This window comes from Solanum stenotomum, chromosome 1, assembly GCF_019186545.1.
Source record: "Solanum stenotomum isolate F172 chromosome 1, ASM1918654v1, whole genome shotgun sequence".
In the NCBI taxonomy this organism is placed as follows: Eukaryota; Viridiplantae; Streptophyta; class Magnoliopsida; order Solanales; family Solanaceae; genus Solanum; species Solanum stenotomum.
This window is the reverse complement of record NC_064282.1, coordinates 1699249-1712401: the sequence shown is the minus strand read 5'-3', so window position 1 is coordinate 1712401 and position 13153 is coordinate 1699249. Positions and strand designations below refer to the sequence as shown.

The 13153-nt window shown below is 31.3% G+C and overlaps 2 protein-coding genes and 1 non-coding gene across 4 annotated transcripts; all 3 read left to right on the top strand.

Annotated features, from left to right (window-relative positions):
• Positions 1 to 1305: 1305 nt before the first annotated feature.
• Positions 1306 to 8305, top strand: LOC125850157 (endoglucanase 24-like). Its single transcript, XM_049530049.1, has 4 exons — positions 1306 to 1772; positions 4881 to 5180; positions 6267 to 6428; positions 7360 to 8305. Exons 1-4 carry the CDS (start codon positions 1353 to 1355, stop codon positions 7966 to 7968), a joined length of 1491 nt encoding a protein of 496 aa, XP_049386006.1. The 5' UTR covers positions 1306 to 1352; the 3' UTR covers positions 7969 to 8305.
• Positions 8306 to 9858: 1553 nt separating this feature from the next.
• Positions 9859 to 9931, top strand: TRNAE-CUC (transfer RNA glutamic acid (anticodon CUC)). The gene has a single exon. It is a non-coding gene; the product is annotated as a tRNA-Glu (tRNA).
• A 152-nt stretch (positions 9932 to 10083) lies between these two features.
• LOC125853704 (uncharacterized) lies at positions 10084 to 13090 on the top strand. 2 transcript variants are annotated; one of them, XM_049533438.1, is made up of 3 exons: positions 10091 to 10240; positions 10730 to 10791; positions 11949 to 13090. In XM_049533438.1, exon 3 carries the CDS (start codon positions 11966 to 11968, stop codon positions 12695 to 12697), a length of 732 nt encoding a protein of 243 aa, XP_049389395.1. In that variant the 5' UTR covers positions 10091 to 10240; positions 10730 to 10791; positions 11949 to 11965; the 3' UTR covers positions 12698 to 13090. The 2 variants fall into 2 exon arrangements, with proteins under 2 accessions (XP_049389394.1, XP_049389395.1); XM_049533437.1 differs by lacking the exon at positions 10730 to 10791 and having other exon boundaries at positions 10084 to 10240; positions 11949 to 13089.
• The last annotated feature ends 63 nt before the right edge of the window (positions 13091 to 13153 follow it).

Below are 13153 nucleotides of genomic sequence, written 5' to 3'. Positions count from 1 at the left end.
GAAAATGTAAAATACTTCCCCCTCTCCCTTCCCCCCAAAAGATAATGAATTGTAGAAAAACAAGTGGGTATAAACAGTTGGAGTAGCTACGAACCAAATATTATGGGGACATAAAAGGAGTAATGTTAGAGGAGTGGTCCTCGAAGACTGTGGTGGATTGATAGGTATTCGTTTATTATTAATTAAAAGTTTTGAATTTAAATTTATTGGATACGAAATTGCTTTTTATTAAAAAATATTTTATTCAATATGAACTGTTTAATGCAAATTTAAATTTAATCAAATTTCAAAAAACATACAGAAAATTAAAAAGAAATGCTAGAGAGTCACATTTCTCTCTACATGTGAATTTTAACTGACACTGTCCTCTTTTGTCTTCTGTCGGCGCTTATTTGCTTTCACTTTCTTTCGACTCATCCAATCCTTGCTCTTCTTTTTTCCCCTCCCGTGACCCTTCCTAATTTTGCAACCACTAATATTTTATTTAATTTTTTATTAGTTTTTTATATATATAAAAATCTATATTATCTAAATAATTATTCACTCCATCCCATTTTATGTTAGGTAGTTTAATTTGGCACAAAATTTAAGAAAAAAATGAAGACTTTTAAAATTTGTGATCCAAAATGAATGATAAAAATTTGTGTGGCTGTAAATCATTTTATTAGGGATAAAATAGATATTTTATAATTAAATTGTTACTTAATATAAAAATATATCGTTCTTTTTAAAATTGACTAAAAAGAAAAGTAAGTTGCATAAATTGAGACAGGGGGAGATGTTGATTCAAATTATAATACATATTTGCTTCTTTTTTTAGAAAAAAAGAAGAAGAGAAGTATTTGACTTAACACAATTTTAAGGGGAAAAAATTAGTATTAAATTTACGATTATAAATCATTATATAATATTTTGTAAATATAGGACTTTTTCCTTTAATACTAGGATCTTATAACTATAAAAATGTTATGATCAGGGCAAAGATGACCCCTCAAGAAAAAATTATATAATTTATATATGATTTAAATAATTTTTTACGTAAATATAATAGATGTTGAACCTTTTTTACTTTTTTCTCATATTTAAATTTTAAATTTTCTTATTGAAAATTCTAACTTTGTATCATTGTTTATGATCTATCATGGTAAAGTCACCCTTTATCCAAAGAATGTCAATTGCACTCTTACTCGAAAATTTATATCATAAAAAAAGGTTAATTTATTTTTTATATAAATAGAGAGAGAGACCACTATATTCTACTACTACTATAAATTCACTAACCCAACCAAATATTTTTCCCACACCTACTAGTAATATAGTAGTAAGAAGAGAAGAAGCTTGAGAAAAAAAAAATGAAGAATAAAATTATTTCTTCAAAATTAATGCTGCTGCTTCTTCTTCTTCTTCCATTAATAAACTGCCATGGAAGTTACCTTGATTATACAGACGCATTAACCAAATCCATTCTTTTCTTCGAAGGCCAACGGTCCGGCTATTTACCGCAGGACCAGAGAATGAACTGGCGAGGACATTCCGGTTTAAGCGATGGATGGACGGTGAACGTTGATTTGACCGGCGGTTACTACGACGCCGGAGATAATGTGAAGTTTAATTTTCCGATGGCGTTTACGACGACGTTGCTTGCGTGGAGTGTAATTGAATTTGGGGAAATTATGCCGCCTGCTGAATTACGGAATGCTTTAGTCGCTATCCGTTGGTCCACTGATTATCTTCTCAAAACTGTTTCTCAGCCCGATCGCATTTTCGTCCAGGTTGGTTATTCACCTTTTTAATTTTATTTATTTTTTTGGATGGGACTGAACGAACAAAATTAACAACAACAAAAATCCCGCAAGTGGAGTATAGAGAGGGTTAAACGTATATTTACCTTTATCATTTATCGGGGATATAGAAAGGTTGTTTCCACGAGCAAAATTAAGTAGTAATTAAAGCATTTTAAAAATGCCCAACTTTTTTATTCTCTGTTTCTACTGGACTTTGTATAATTTGTGCACGTAAACTATTACTCCTCTGTTTTTACATTTTGTGATTATAAGAATGTCATTAATTAAGAGGTAAGATTTTTTTTAAAAAATAAGCTAAAATATTTTTAGAAATACGAAATTGTCATTATTTTAAAAACATATTAATAGTGTGTTCGATATAGAAAAAATATTTTCTTAAAAAATAATTAAATTTCTCATTTATTTTATTTTAATATTTAATAAGTAAAATAATAAGTAATATTTTAAATTATTTATATATAATCTAAATATAAATAATGTAAGGCAAGGGGGAGGAGTGTGGTGTGGATGAGAACTAATGGTGGAAATTGCACCGTGGAATGAATGAAATGTGACGGAGAGGATAGAGAAACAATTAATAATATGAAATTTATTTTCTCTATTTTTCAATAAATAATCTTTAAACTTCTTAGTTAATTAAACATGAAAATATTAAAAAAAATTTCCTAAAAAATAAACTCAAAAAGTAAATAAGTTCCACGTGAAATGAAACAGATGGAGTGCATACGTCAGTAATAGACATTGATTAGCTTAATAAGTGGTTTAAGGTGCTTAATAAAGTGACATTGGTGGTACGAGCAGCTATCTATACCTATTACTCTCATTGTTTTAAACATAGAGTTTTAAGAATTAAATATTTTTTTTGAATTTTATAATCTTAAATTAAGAATCTATAAATTGTATCAAAATGTTTTTATATCACGTGAAATATTATAATTAAAAATTTATCTAAAGAAAAAATAACTTAATAGCATTTCAAAAAGTCCTTGCTAGGATTATGTCCATTAATCTCTCATGACTTTTGTTAACTTCATTAACGGTTAGATCACACTTTTAATGATCTGAGTTGATGAATAGTAATTGAGAGAAACTAATAAATGATATATCTTTTTTAATTTTTGTTAGAATGGATAAAAGTTTCACGTTGAATTATAAGAAATATACTGACAATCTACTTATATAAATTTAGACAATTTTATTCTCATGAATTAACTTTTGAAGTTGAATTAGACGTGTCATATCTTTAGGATTTTCAATATTTTGGTGGGAAAAAACTTGATTTGCTTAAGAATCGGTTGGATGTATAAGGGAGTGTTACAGTGGCAGGTATAGTGGTTCTGATAAAGAGAAATTGATTCTTGGAATGGATGTGTTTGTTGGTTTCTCTTTTGGGTCATACGGCGCCAAGTTTTGGTTTTCACCAATTTTTTTACCTTTGACACCGTGCACCGAAACTTCCTATATACTGCTCTAACATTTTGCTTTCCATCCGCGAGATATTTTCTCCGCCAAACAATAATTATCTACTATATTATTTTGAAATGTTCAATAATATTTGTTATTTTATATAATTAATGAATAATTTTAAATTTAATTCTTAATTTACTCTTATTATTAATTATAGTCATTTTTCTATTACATTTTCAAGATATTGTATTTATTATATTCAAAGGCTAATATAATAAAATTATGAGTATTTCTATATATAGTTTCTCGAGAAGTATTTATGCAAAGTCAATAGTGAATAACTATTGTTGAAGAGAGTACATTTTTCTTTATAAGGGAAAAAGAAGGAGCTAAACGAACTTATTCTTTCTATTCCAAAATAAACGTCATTTTATTAAAATAATTTTGTTAATTTTGTTTCAAAATAAGTGTTATTTTAAAAATTCAATAGATATATATGCTTTTCAATTATATCTTCATACTCCTTTTCTTAAAAGTGTTTAATTCTAAAAAGAATATAATTAAATAGAAATAATTTAATAAATTATTGATTATATTAATTAATTTCTTAATAGACGTAAATATGCTTAAATGTATGGTTATTTTCCTATATAACCTTAACCTTATTGCGTGGAACTTTTCTGTCTTTTCAATTTAGTAATATTAGTTTGTTTTTTTTGGTTTAATGTTATCCTTTCGATATTTGCATACGCAACAAAACATGTTCCTATGCATAATTTAGGGACATAGCTATGATATTAGTGTGTACTCAGTAATTTTTGTATCAACCGAATGTATGTCTTTTTTTCTTCTTATTATAAAAAGTATAGGCTAGCATGGAGCTATACATATAGATATATAAGTCGTACTCCAAGCACGTGAACCTATAATGTTGGTCCTACGTTGCATATATTGTATTTCTCTTGGTTAAGATTAATTGTCCCTCCCTATAAGCTTCCCTACTTTATGCTCTTTATGATTCAAATTTGTAATCTTCGAAGAATGCTTATTATTTGAACAATTCTCTCTTGATCCACTATGATTTTATTTAAAAAATAATTACACATTTTATAAAAATGAGTTTAATTGCTAACCCTGAAACTAGTTTAGAATATTTTGATAGTTTAAGAAAAAACTTGATATCACTTTTGGTCTCTCAATCATAGGTAAATTCTTATTTTAGCCTTTGTATTATTGTTGGACTAAGTATATATAACCTTCAATTATTTGAAACTTTCACTTTTAAACTATTTGTATGTGGCTGTTCACAAAAATTCAGAAGTCTTAATTGCTTCACTATTTAATTACCCATATTTAAGGGTGATATACTTCTAAATATAATCCTAATATAACATATACATAAAGGGACTAAAATCATACACTTTTAATTAATTAAAGGTTAAAATATTAGATCCATAAACAACAAGGACTAAACCAGAATATAACTTATAAATAATTGATAGACCAAAAATATTATTTAGTAGGTGTCAAATTAGCTATAAAAAAACTAGTGTCTCATGTGATGTTTTATTTCTTTGGTTAGAAAAAATTAAATGGGATATAATTACTAGCCATCACTTTTGGTAGCTGACATATTTACTTTTTTTTTTGGTATATTGATTTTATTAGGTGGGTGATCCTGTACTAGACCATAACTGTTGGGAAAGGCCAGAAGATATGGACACTGCTAGGACAGTGTACACAGTGGATGCCCCAAATCCGGCATCTGACGTGGCCGGAGAGACTGCAGCTGCCCTGGCAGCTGCATCTATAGCTTTCCGGCCCTCGGATCCCGGATACGCGGAGACACTTTTGAGAACATCCACAAGGGTGTTTGATTTTGCAGATAAGAACCGTGGTGCTTACAGTGATAATCTCAATATTAGAGACGGAGTTTGTCCATATTATTGTGATTTTGATGGATATCAGGCAAGCATTCTTGATCTCATACAAACTAATTAACTCATTATTATTGTAGATAGATGAAATTTTGACCAACATAAATAATTATTTTTACTATACTTCTATATTAAGAAAAATGAAAAATAGCTTAATAGTGCTCAATTTTTTCAACAAAACATAAATACGGACAACTTAGTAAACTATGTAAGTTATTAGTTTTCTTGAATGGTTGAAATGAAATAAAGCAACACTTATTTTAGGACAGAAAGAACAATCAAGTACGTATTTTTTAGGGGTATAAAAAAAAGGGACAAACAGTATGGACCTAAAGAAATACGAGTACAACTAAAGTAAGGAACACCTGATTTTCTAAAGTAAATCTTATGGGGTAAATTTGAATCACAGCCGTTTTGATTGACTTAAAAAAAATAGTTTTTAAGTTAAAAATAAAAAATTAAATTAAAATGACTTTTAAGTCGAAAAATAGAAAGTAGGAAGAGACCTACTTTTGATTTTTAACTTATTCTAAGTCATTTTAAAGTTATTTTTAACCTTGCTAAACAATTTCTAACTTATTTTAAATTATTTTATTTTTATCAACACTTTTAGAAATCATAAACAGACTTAAAAGTAAATTTGACCAACTTTTAAATCAATCATAGTATTACTTAGTTACCCTCAACTCTAGAGTTAATTCACATAAACAAATTAAAAGAGTACTTTTGACTAGAGTTAATTTAAATGAATTAAGGAATTTTAAAAAAAATACTTTTAGAGCAATTAGTGTTTGTCCAAGTCTTTAAAAGTTTCTTTTAAGGTTTTTTTTTCTTTTCTCAAAAATGCTTTAGGAAAAAACTTTTAGCTTTTGAAAAACAACTTCTAGCACTCTCTAGAAACATTTATTTTCCCTCAGCTAAAACACCACATTTTTAAAAAAAAAACAAGCGTTTTTAGAGAAAAAAGTAGAACTTTAGCGAAAAATAAGCTTAGCCAAACAAGCTAGTTTAATATCACAAAATTAAATAATTTTCTTTACTTTGTTAAAATGACACAAACAAAATTGATATTAACATTATATATAACTAATTCAAGTGTTTGAACAATAATGGTTAGGATGAATTGTTGTGGGGAGCAGCGTGGCTAAGAAGGGCTACGCAAGGAGACAATTATCTAAGTTACATACAAGAAAATCGGCAGACACTTGGTGCGGATGATAATATTGATGAATTTGGATGGGAAAATAAGCACGCAGGCCTAAACGTTCTTGTTTCTAAGGTCAGATTCATTCATTCATTCACCTACTTAAAAAATAATGATAACTTTTATCATACCAAACGCATCTATATAACTGATTCAAATTGAAACTAGCAATAAGTTAAGACACTCGTCATCCACATACTATAATGAGCAACTTTCACATATAGCAAACACAAAATTCATATTTGTATGTTATAGCAAACTTTGCATAATTGTGCTCCATAGCAAACATAAATATGTATATTTCGCTATACATATACAAAAGAAAGCAGTTGTATAATCTGCTTTGGTATACATATACAAAAAGATCAATTGTATAAAGTGAGAGAGACGACTGAGCAAGCGAGATCTGGGAGAGTGGCGAGTGAGATCTGGGAGAGGGGAGAGAGGAGAACGAAAATATATGTATATATACAATTTTCACGCATTTTATACATTTGCGTTTTTGTATAAAGTGAGAGAGCGAGATCTGGGAGAGTGGCGAGCGAGATCTAGGAGAGGGGAGAGAGAGGAACGAAATTATATGTATATATACAATTTTCTCTCGCTTTATACAAACACAAACGCATTTTATACAATTTGCGGTTTTTGTATAAAGTGAGAGAGACGAGTGAGAGAGCGAGATCTGGGAGAGTGGCGAGCGAGATCTGAAAGAGGGGAGAGAGGGGAACGAAAATATATGTATATATATAATTTTCTCTCGCTTTATACAAACACAAACGCACTTTATACACTTGCGTTTGTATAAAAAACGAGAGAGGCGAGGGAGAGAACGAGAGTGGCGAGCGAGATTCACCAGGAGAGAAGTTAAATAGCAATAGTTTGCTATGGGGTACAATTAAATCAAACTATATTTATAGCATTTAATTTGAATTAATAGTTTGCTATTATATACAATTTTCCCTATTATAATCCACCATTGAGTATAATGCAGAGATTAATAATGCAGGAAGTGTTGGATGGGACCACGTACTCCCTTCAATCATATAAATCATCAGCAGATAGCTTCATGTGTACATTAATCCCAGAATCATCATCTTCCCATATACAATACTCTCCTGGTGGCCTAATTTACAAGCCTGGTGGAAGCAATTTACAACATGCCACAACAATCACATTCCTACTACTAGTCTACGCAAATTACTTAGAAAAATCATCACAAATATTGAATTGTGGCACTATAAGTGTTAGTCCATCTATGCTTCGAAAAATTGGTAAGAGACAAGTTGATTACATTTTAGGTGAAAATCCTAAAGGTATATCATACATGGTTGGTTATAGTAATTACTATCCTCAAAAAATTCATCATCGTGGTTCGACTATTCCATCGATCAACGATCATCCTCAGGTCATCGGATGCAATGAGGGCTCGATTTATTTTAACTCATCGCAGCCTAATCCTAACGTTTTAGTTGGTGCAATTGTTGGTGGTCCTGGAGAAGATGATGTTTATGATGATAATAGAGATGAATTTCGTAAATCAGAGCCAACTACTTATATTAATGCACCATTTGTTGGTGCACTTGCTTACTTTGCAGCTAATCCTAACGTTAATTAGATGATCACCAGAGCTAATTAAAATTCTGGTGATGAATTGTATATATAATTAAATAGTCTCTCATCTTGCACATGCAAAGAAGGAAGAGGCTTTTTTTTTTTGTTAATTTGGATTTTAAATGATGTGATAATGTATTGTCACAATAACTTATTGTGACATTTTATAGAGAGTGAGTATATTATTTTTAGGTTGTTCAAGTTTTTAACATGTAAAAATCTTGCATGTTGCTTATTTTGGAAAAAGAATGTAAAGGAACATTCTTTAGCCATGAAATTATGTTGTTAAATTTGATGAATGTAAGGCTATTTTGCAATTCAAATAGTTGGATCCTCTTTCTTTCAATATTTTGCCAAATGAGAATTTGATCTATTTCTCTATTCTGCTTTGGTTTAATTTCGTACGCTTCCATTGTAATAATTAGTTTGAGCTTTCAATCAAAGGAATCAATTATCTATATTATTGATTATTGAACGTTTGCAAATGATACTAGATGCAAAGCCCCGTGCCGGTACGGGCTCACAAATCATACTAAAAGTAGTCTTAATGTATTTTTTGGGTCCTAATTTATGTAACATATATTTATTTTTTAGGCGGTTACAAAAAATAACATATTTTCTTATTGATAATATTTAATGATATTATTAATATTTTATTTATGTTGCGTTTCATATATTCGACAATTTTTTTTTATTGAAGTGGCTAAATCAATAGTAAAAAAAACATCTGTAAAGTAACTTTAAAACATAGATATTAAAAATATCCAAATTCACTTTGAGAGAAGAAAAAGAAACTAACATTATTTCATTTCAGTTTGCAATTTTCTTTTTAGTATTTGGTCAAAAGGAAAAGGAAGAGATAAAAGAAGCAAGATAGAGAAACCACACACACATATTAAATGGCAAGGCATGGGGCAGATAGAGACGCGTGGGCATTCATTTGTCAATAAGGTTATTAAATATTTGTCAATAAGGTCTTTATTAAATTGATAATTAAAGGTCGAGAAGATATACAAAATATAAAAATTAAATACTCTTTTTATTTATGTAAAAATAAGAACAAAAACAAATTAGGTTACAGTTGAAGGGGTGTTCAATCTTATAATCTAAGCCTTATATAACGTCTCCCATGTATTCCATCTTAATAATAATCATTATCTACACGTTAAAGCCATTACATGAATACATAATTACTGAAGAAAATTTCAATTTATTTGGGATTAGTCACCTGGTAAACCTTATATTATCGGGACAAAAATAAACTATCAATAACTTCACTCCATGAGGTAGATCATTATCGCTATATATCTTGCCGGACATAAATTATGATCATATTCGAATGACCTGAACATGATTGTAATTTTGAATCCTAATCAAAATTGTCTCTGTTGAGCTGAGTCTATTTAGATTTGAACGATCATATATTATTTTCTAGTACATCCAATTATCTAATCAACACACTCTTAAATTATATGTTCTTTGCATGCATATGTTGACTTACTGCTCTTCCCACAAGAGAAAATTACGATATATTACATGACTACGGGGGCGGAGGCAACATATAATGCCGAACCCCCTCAGCGAAAAATATTATTATTTATACATGGTTAAAATTTATTTTTTAGGTATGTGTAATAGATATCGAACCCCCTTCCACTAGTTCGTGTGTTTACTTCTCAGATTTTGAACCCTTTATTAAAATTTCTGGCTCCGCCACTACATGAGTACACTATATTTTATGACATTTCAAGAAGTTCAGTTCAAATATTATTTTGTGATTTATTACAAAGTTATTTTCATAATATAACCTTTTCCATATGAAAAGGGTAAACAATATGATAAGAAAATCTTTTATTTATACGATTTAATTTTAAAATGTAAAATTTACAACAAATCCGTTGTAGTCTAGTTGGTTAGGATACTCGGCTCTCACCCGAGAGACCCGGGTTCAAGTCCCGGCAACGGAAAATTCTTTTTAAAAAACTTTTTAATTTTTTTAAAAACTTTTTTTCTGTAAAATTTCTTTTTTTTTTTTTTTTCTCTACCCACCCAAAAAATACAGCCCAAATCCCTCTATTCAAAGGCCCAAATTCTTACTTTCCCTCACAAAAAAACCCCTCTATTCTAAGTTTGTACTTGAAGCTGAAACATTGATTGGATCGCTTTTATTACTTCTTTTCTCTTCTTTGAGAGAAACGAAACGGTGGGCGGTGGGCATATAAGTTGACGTATGTGTCTCGGTTTGTGCTTCCACATTTTTGAACTCATAAATTAAGGTATCTTGCCATTTCTATAGTTCTTTTTTTTTTTTTTTCTTTCTGGAAAGGAGATGATAAAGTTCAAGCTTTCAAGTTTGATTTCGTTTCAATTCCTTCAATCCATTTGACATTTTTGCTGCTATATAAAGTTAGGCGATTTACTCTGTGTTTTTCGTCTTGATTTATTGTTTCAATTATCTTAGGTTATAAAGAAATTAACTTATATGAGGAACTATTGAACTCGATTTTCAGTCTAAAAGACACATACTTGCTGGACTCGGTTTTGTTAGAACAGTATTGCATGATTGAAGGAGTGACAAATTATTTGCTAAACTATTTGCAGAATGTCTCTGATTTAGAAAATGTGATTGTAAAGTATTCACTGTTTCATTAGGTCTCAGGTTCAAATTTCAGCAGAGACGAAAATATAAAGGTGATTCCTTTGCATATGTCCTAGTCTTTGGTGGATAGTGTTACCTGGTATTTGTTGTTGGTGGGAGGGTGCAGGTATCCGTGGAATTAGTCGAGAAGGTTTCAGGTTAAAATTTAAGCAGAGGCAAAAACATTAGGTGATTTTTTCTCGTGTCCTAGTCTTGGTGGACAAAGTTATCCGGTACTTGTTGTTTTTCGTGGGAGGTGGCAGGTATCTCGTGCAATTAGTCAATGTGCGAGAGAATCATGGTTATCAAAAAAATAAGGGCTGATTGTTTCATTGGTACATGAAAAAGATTGGGTGCTTTAGCATTTTTGCTAGTACTTAATATTTCATGTATAAAACCTCTGCTTGGTCATTCCAAAGTCAATATGAAAGAATATTGTTAAGTTTTGGACTAACCAGCTACTTTCACCCTTTTGCTGTGTGTGAGAGAAGCTTGAGGTAGGCAGTAGTGGAAAGGAAGGGCCGGTAAGGATGCAAGGTAGGAGCTGTAGCAATGAACTAATACTGAATTCATGTTGTTGTGGAAACTTAACGGAGTAAAGGTTATGCGTTTAAATATTAGTCATCATAGAATTGCATCCTTGAGGAATAGTCTCATATAATTGGTTTCTATATGTGAAGAACCCTTTTGATAGTCGAAGAAAAGGGTTTGGTTTAGAAGTTGTTTAACGTTTTAGCGCTAATGTTATAGTAAATGCAAATCTAGTGGTTACTCTTTGTCATTCCTGATGATATTATGTTGGCTATGTCTGCTGCACCTTCAATGGTTCTGCCTTTGGATTCTATCAAGTACACCGAGACCTTACATGATGAGTGATTCTTTCATTTGAATGAAGTTTGCTTCTCTTTCCGTATGGTCAAGTAGGGAGTATTTTATTGAATCCTCCTTCCCTTGATGCTTCTGTATGTTTAATTCTGGTCTGGCTCTTAGTAGTGACAATCACACCAAGCCTTTTAACTGATTTCATCAATTATAGGCAGTACTAGTCTGCTACAACAGCTGAAGATATTCATCTGTCTCTTTCTTGCTTGATATTATAATTGTTTAGGTTTGATCCCGAAGATTTCCCTGGTGATGAATTGTTGATGCTAGTAACCCACTTTTTGCCATCTTTTTGTTATTGAAACCTCAGTTTCATGACATTTGAAACGGTTCTATTGTGGTTTTATTTTAATTGCTTGTGCTTGGAGTCATTAACTGATGAGGGGATGGTATCTTGGATCCTATCATCATAAAATGTTTGTTGATGGTTCCTGAAGGCTTTACCTATGTACTTTCTGTTGCAGGGCGGTTGCTAAGGAATATGACTGAACTTCTCTCCATGGCCATGGCCATGGCCGTTGATGATGACATGAAAGATGACAGTGCTTCTCTGCTTGACCTCAATTCTATAGATAGCAACAAGAGTCGAGTTGTGCTTTCACCTGAGGATGTAGCATGGGCTGACTCATGCCTCATTAATGATCTTGCTATATTGGACCACGGCATGGATTCTTTGAAACATGTGTTACTGGACACTTTTCCTTCCCAAACAATCTTTTCTGCAGTGATGAGGGATGACTCTCCTCAAGACTCTCGTATTGTCCCCACCATTGAAGAGACAGGAATTTCAGGGATTGTAGATGACACGATTTATGATTTTTCTCCAACCAATGAACAAGAAGGGGACACTACTCGTCATCTGATTAATAACAAAGATCCAGATACTTTTTGGTCCAGAATTAACTTAGAAAATGTTTTTTCTTCCACCTATAACGAGGACATGAGAGTAGTTGAAGCCTCCGATTCTGAAGTAGATTCAGAGTTTTCAACATTTGTTGAGGAAAATTTGGATGACTATATATTCAAGGTCTGGGAACTTGACATTCCCGATGAGGAAGATGAACTTGTTAAACAGCTCAACAAAGCCCTTGTAGGAAGCTCCGTGGACTCCATCCCTCCAGCTTCTGAAAATGTTGAAGTACTGGTCGACAAGTTGGTTGATGATATCGTTTCTGGCCTCGATGACATGTCATTGAATCCAACGACTGATTAACTTATGTTGCAAATCCAAATTCTGATCTGGAGCATGCTGCTTTAGATGCAAAGCTCAAGTAGTTTAAACAAAAATTCAACAATTCCGTTTTGCAGCTTACTGTTTCTGACTTGATTTCTCGTAGAAAGAGGGTCGAATGCCTGTGCATGGTCCAAGAAGGAAAGACGATCGTATATGCTCAGACAGAAATTTGCAGATGTTGTTCTATGTTTTAGTTACTACCCCTGTTTAGCTTTATTATTAAGTAGCAACTAGTGTAAGAAAACAGGTTTTTGTCCTTCAACTTTCCTTGTATATTGGTATAGATTACTTAGTTAATGCTTTCCTTCCTTTGAACTGGAGTCTGTTGGCTGATACAATAGATGGGATTTTAGATGTGGTGCATGAAATTTTTCTATTCAGCCGTGAGACGGTAAGTAGTGACGAATTTTCCGCAATGGACAATTTTTGGAGGTA